This window comes from Cebus imitator, unplaced genomic scaffold (genome assembly GCF_001604975.1).
Source record: "Cebus imitator isolate Cc_AM_T3 unplaced genomic scaffold, Cebus_imitator-1.0 Scaffold367, whole genome shotgun sequence".
Taxonomy (NCBI): Eukaryota; Metazoa; Chordata; class Mammalia; order Primates; family Cebidae; genus Cebus; species Cebus imitator.
The window spans coordinates 2,156,226-2,162,225 of NW_016107682.1; the positions used below are offsets into that span (position 1 = coordinate 2,156,226).

The 6,000-nt window shown below is 34.1% G+C and overlaps 1 protein-coding gene across 2 annotated transcripts in view; it reads left to right on the forward strand.

The window, feature by feature from the left end:
- MRPS35 (mitochondrial ribosomal protein S35) overlaps positions 1-6,000 on the forward strand; it is a 50,412-nt gene that overhangs the window by 30,002 nt on the left and 14,410 nt on the right. The window contains exons 6-7 of one of the 2 annotated variants that reach the window (XM_017507079.2): positions 2,195-2,304; positions 4,617-4,686. The exons of the other annotated variant lie outside the window; for it this stretch is intronic. Coding sequence (XP_017362568.1) covers positions 2,195-2,304; positions 4,617-4,686 — 180 coding nt within the window. The remainder of the gene's footprint in view (positions 1-2,194; positions 2,305-4,616; positions 4,687-6,000) is intronic. 2 annotated transcript variants of the gene reach the window in all.

A 6,000-nucleotide genomic window follows, 5' to 3' on the forward strand; every position in this document is an offset into this window, starting at 1 on the left:
AGTATGATCCCAGGTTAAAGACTACGATGTTGCAGTGCCTTTGAGTGCTACCAGGTGGCGTGAGTGCACCACACAGCTGTATCTGAAATATTTATGATTTTTGGCATAAACTCTGTATAGTTTCTGAACATTAAACCGTTAATGGAGTTTTAAATGAATGTGAATTTGAGCTTACATTACATTGTTATAGTAATGATCAGCATTACTTCCTCTTTTTGGACCACTTCTTATATAAAAAACTAGAATACTTAAGTTTTTGAAACTTTTAAATTCATTGTTAAGCATTATTATGATTTCATTGAAGGGTGTTTTAAAAGGCAAGATCAGGACATTCTCACTATCCTAATGTAAAAACTATTCATTTTTCTCTCCTTACTCCTTCTGTATACATGCATATATACATATATTTGTATATTCATAATCATAATAAAGGTATATTTTATTTTTTGTAAAAAATTCTTCATATTGTTTTTAATCAGAGTATAAAATGGCTTATTTTACCTATCAAGTCAGTAACCTGGTAGTTGATACGTTCTCTTTCTAGAAAACTGGTGATTCACATTCACATTGTCTAACAACATATAAACATTTTATTGGATTGAGAGTTAAATATTCAGTATTCATACTACTTGAGTTCTTTTTTTTTTTTTTTTTTTTTTTGACGGAGTCTCATGGCACGATCTGGGCCCACTGCAACCTCCGCCTTCTGGGTTCAAGAGATTCTCCTGCCTTTCCCTCCCAAAGCAGCTAGAACTACAGGCACCCACCACCACACCCAGCTAATCTTTGTATTTTTAGTAGAGATGGGGTTTCACCATGTTGGCCAGGATGGTCTCAGATCTCTTGACCTCATGATCCACCCGCCTCAGCCTCCCAAAGAGCTGGGATTACAGGCATGAGGAGTTCTTTTTAAGACTGCATTTATATTTATCTATTTTGTCTAGTTGAAAAACGAAATACGAATACAAAAACTCAAAATGCTTTAAAAAAACAATATATCCTCCCTTTTAAAAATTTATGTGTTTACTTAGCAAATATTTGTTGCATGCATTTTAAGAGTTAGACCAGTGCCAAGAACGAGATAGACATCATTCTTGCCCTCAAGAGTTTCAATTCAGTGGGGAAAAAAAATGGGAAAATAAATAGGCTGCTATACTATGAAGTCTTGAGGGAAGCGTAGGGTTATTGAAGCTACAGAAAACCAAATGGATTTCAAAATTCTATTTAGCTGTTTTTCTTCTTCAGATAGTTACAGCCCTTTTTTATTATCAATACTCTCCATGGAAGAATAATCTATACCTTATTTAATTGAATTCTGGTGTCTAACCTAACCTATCTTCTTGTATCAAACATATTCATCTCTAGACACCTTTAGTCCATGCCCTTATTCTCTGCAAATTAAAAAGTGTATTCATTTGGTGTAGCACTTCCCAGTATATGTCTAAGGAAGACTAGTGTTGTGAACTGTCCCTTGAAAAGTGGAATCTGAGGTGAAATAAATTTGAGAATCATTACATATCAACACTGCATTTTGAAATTTCAAGATGCCTATTAGCATATTAGCATATTGACCTCAGCATTTCCTAAACATTTTCAACAGAAAGAGCCTTTTAAAAAAATTCTTAACCTATGGGACTAGTGTTAACATTTTGAGAAACATTGAACGAAATTTTTTCAAGTGTTTGGATCCTTCTCTGGTGCTGTATTCCAGCTTCCATGAGATGTCTGTAGCTTTTTTAAAAAGCTTGTTGCAGTTTTGCAGGTCTCATAATTGCATGGTAGAACTTGTTGTAATGATACAAGTCTCATAATTGCATGACAGAAATTTCTTAAAGCCCTTATGTTTTATCTATTTATTTCTATATTCCAACTTTACTAACACTAATTGAGTTTAATTCTATTAGTGCTGCTCATAAGCACCATAATTTTATTTATTTAGCCGACATGTCATTAGTTCTTCAGGGAAGGCTCTGATGGCCAGAACTTTCAAAGAACTTCCAACAGTATGTTCCCTTTCCCCCTAATTTTTTTTTTTCCATGAGTAAGATCAGGGTTTATAATGTGTCCCAACGGCTTGCTCTATATAGCTCCTTTTTAGTGGATTTAATGTTAATAGGAATCACATTGCTACTTTTTTTTTCACTGAACAAAGTATATGAAATTATTTTTTCTAATAAGTTTTCTTATTTTTAAGATAAAGCTTTCCAGTTTGAATTTAGATGACCATGCAAAGAAGAAATTAATTAAACTCGTAGGAGAGCGATACTGCAAGACCACGGACGTGCTTACCATCAAAACAGATAGGTAAGGGGAAAAAAGTTCAGCCAACTAGTCACACGTGTTTCCTTATTGTCCTCTAGTTCCTTGGCAGTCCTTTTTAAAGAAATTATATTGAAGATGGGGGAGAGGATAGCCTTTTCTTACTGAGTTCTCTCATTCATATTTTTAATATCCTCACACTAGCCTACTATTGCTGTGATCTTTATGCAGAGGCATGCTTAGCTAATTTAATGTTATTTTTAACCTTGATTTTAATATATCCATGTATATAAGACTCAAGAGAGATATCAGAAGAAAAAAGTGATTTGCTAGTGATTAATGCTTAAACAGGCTTTTACACATTCAAAGCATATAAAAATCTTATAGTTCAGAAATATTATTAATGATCTATGTGGAAATTGGTCAAGGCACATTTCTAAATAGTCAAAATTTTCAGAGCCAGGACAGATGCTTGTAAAGGCAGTATTAAATTTATAACATATGAATTTATAAATTGGGTCATTTTTATTTGAAGTAAAGAAAGGTTATTGGTGTTTTTACTAAATGCCTATTTTATTTTTAGAATTATACTTTAGCTATTTTTAATTTATGACAAAATATGAAAGACCCACTTTTAGAGATAAGTGGGTCGATCTGCTTTCTTCCTGCCTATCTCAGTTTGAAAGCATTCGGAGGTGTAAATATCGATTAGGTCTCAGGATTTGCAGCGGTGGGAAGAAGGAGCCTGACACACATGCAGAGATTGCAACAGTGTGGAGGCAGAAAAAGCTTGGGACCATGGTTTGTTCATATGGGAGAAGGATTTGAAATACATTAGGAATAGTCCTTTTACTATCTTTAGATAATGTTGGCTTTTTTTAGTTCATACAACTTAAAAAGATGCCTTTAAAATGCTATCGTTTATTCTGTGAGTACCCAACAATGTTGCCTTTTTGCCTTTTTTTTTTTTAATTAACAGAACACTTCAGTTTCCAGGCATTTTTTTTTCTTTAGCTACTTTTACAAGTGTGAGTGTATGAATGTTTTATGGTTAACAACTATTTAGAGTAGAGGACTTAAATGTAAGTACAGAGTAAGCAGTACAGTTGAAGTTATTTGTCATATGATGGATTTCTTTGACATTTAAAGAAATTAGAAGTAATTGTATCTTTTTCTACATTATTTTATTATGCTTAAAGCTCAGTGTGTCATCTCATGTATGTAGAAGTTTTACCTAGTTTTAGGTTATTAGTTCCATTTTCAACACAGCAGCAACAGCACAGCATTGTGTAGTGTAACTCATTTTTAAAAGAATCAGCTCTAGGAAAATCAAGATTAACATTTAGATTGGCATCTATCATCTTTCTGTAGCTACTTATTTTTATTTTTTATTTTTAAATTTTTTTAGAGATAGAGTCTCACTCTGTCACCTAGGCTGGAGGTCAATGGCACAGTCATAGCTCACTGAAGCCTTGAACTCCTGGGCTTATGCAGTCTCCTGCCTCAGTTTCCCAAGTAGCTAGGACTACAGGTGTGCACCCCCATGTCTGGCTAAGTTTTTACTTTTTGTAGAAACAGGGTTTTGCTGTGCTGACTAAGCTGGTCTCAAACTCTGCCCTCAAGCAACGCTCCCCCTTTGCCCTCTGGGATTACAATGAGCTACCATGCCTAGCCCTGTATCTACTTTTTAGGTGAGCTCATCAGATATGTTCATGCTATCTGGCAGATTGTTGGCACTGAGATGGTGAAGGGAACTTGTATTGGACACAATCATAGTAAAAGTAGTGGACCAGGTGCTGTGGCTCACACCTGTAATCTCCGCACCTTGGGAGGCCGAGGCAGGTGGATCACCTGAGGTCGGGAGTTGGGGACCAGCCTGACCAGCATGGAGAAACTCTGTCTCTACTAAAAATAGAAAAATTAACCAGGTGTGGTGGTGCATGCCTGTAATCCCAGCCACTCGGGAGGTTGAGACAGGAGAATCACTTAAACCCAGGAGGTGGAGGTTGCGGTGAGCCCAGATGGCACCATTGCCCACCAGTCTGGGCAACAAGAGCGATACTCCATCTAAAAAGCAGTGTGGTGGGGGGAGTGTAAAGCTATTATTGTATACAATATAACTCCATTACTAATGAAAACAAAGAGATACTTGAAATTAAGTTAAAATAACACCAGTATTTAGCTTCTTCAAGTAATGAGCTACAAAGAGTATTTTTATTCCAAAAACAGTTTTCCTAAAAGCAGAGAAGGAATACCTGAAAACATTATCTTCTGTATTTAGTAGATTGTGTATTTTGCAAATCATTCTATATACTGAGTTTTTAGAATTTTGACTTCTCCTTCTTTCTCCTTAATAGGTGTCCTTTAAAGAGGCAGAATTATGATTATGCAATGTATCTACTAACAGTGTTATACCATGAGTCTTGGGTAAGTGTGTGTGCATAGTTAATGATTTCGTCAGTGTAATTTAGATGATGTTAACTTTTGAAAACATGCTGTGTGGCAAGTACTCAATTGAGTATTTTATGAACTGCTTAATAGTCTAAGTATTTATGAAATGTCATAGGTAGCTTCTACTGATTTTAAAAGTGAAGATCTTGAAATAGATTATTCAGTTCATCTCAGGACCTTGCTGAAATCATATTCCTAAAATGCCTTGAAACTTGAGAGTTTTTGACTTTGTTTTTTTGTTTGACTTTGGGTGGAAGTTGTCAGCTAGAAAGAGAATAATAATTATCTGTATAATTTGAGAATTTACAATTCATCCTCTTTTTAAATAAACTGCAGAGCAGAACTTTATAGAAAGGTATTTTATGTTTATTGAAATTTTTAGTTAACATGTAACATTTTGTGTGAACATTTGACTCTTATACATTAGGGACAACTAAGGCAATTAATTATAGCTTGAGTATTCCTTATCCAAAATGCTTGGGACCAGAAGTGTTTCAGATTTTAGATTTTTTCAGGTTTTGGAATATTTGCATATGTATGATGAGATATCTTGGGGATGGGACCCAAGTTTAAACAGGAAATTCACTTACGTTTCATATATACTTTTTACATATAGCCTAAAGGTAATTTTATACGATATTTTCAATAATTGTGTGCATGAAACAAAATTTGGACCGTACTCTATCACATGAGATTGGGTGCAAATTTTCCATTTGTGGTATCATATCAGTGTTCAAAAAGTTTTGGATTTTCAAGCATTTCAGATTTTGGATTTTCAGATTAGTAATGCTAAACCTGTGTTTAAATAATATTAAAAATGATCAAGTCTGAACTTACGGAGTTTTCATATAAGTATGTACATTTATAAGAAGATTTTGCTATGCTTGAGCAACAGCTCACCTGATTTGAAGTTGGTAGCCAGTATGTTTAGGTAACTCACAGTTTGAAATATTAATTTTTAAAGTGAAAATAATTTTAGGTATGCATTTAAATTAAACTTTTTTGTGCCTTACCCAACACAGGGGACTCAATAGCATTTCATACTAGGAAAATTCAAAGTAATAAAGATAGCTGAAGAAGGGGGTCATGCTCTTTAGAAAGGACTTCATATGTCAGTGTCTATAGAAACAGTGAAGAAAGGGAAAACGAAGTACAGAAAAATCTAAAACATAAAAGATTTCAAGTGAAAGAGGATTTACATTTGTTTTTAATGACTTAGAGATACAACAAGATAGAAACAATAGTAAGAGACAGACTTCAATTCAGTGAGAACTTTTTTTTTTTTTTTTT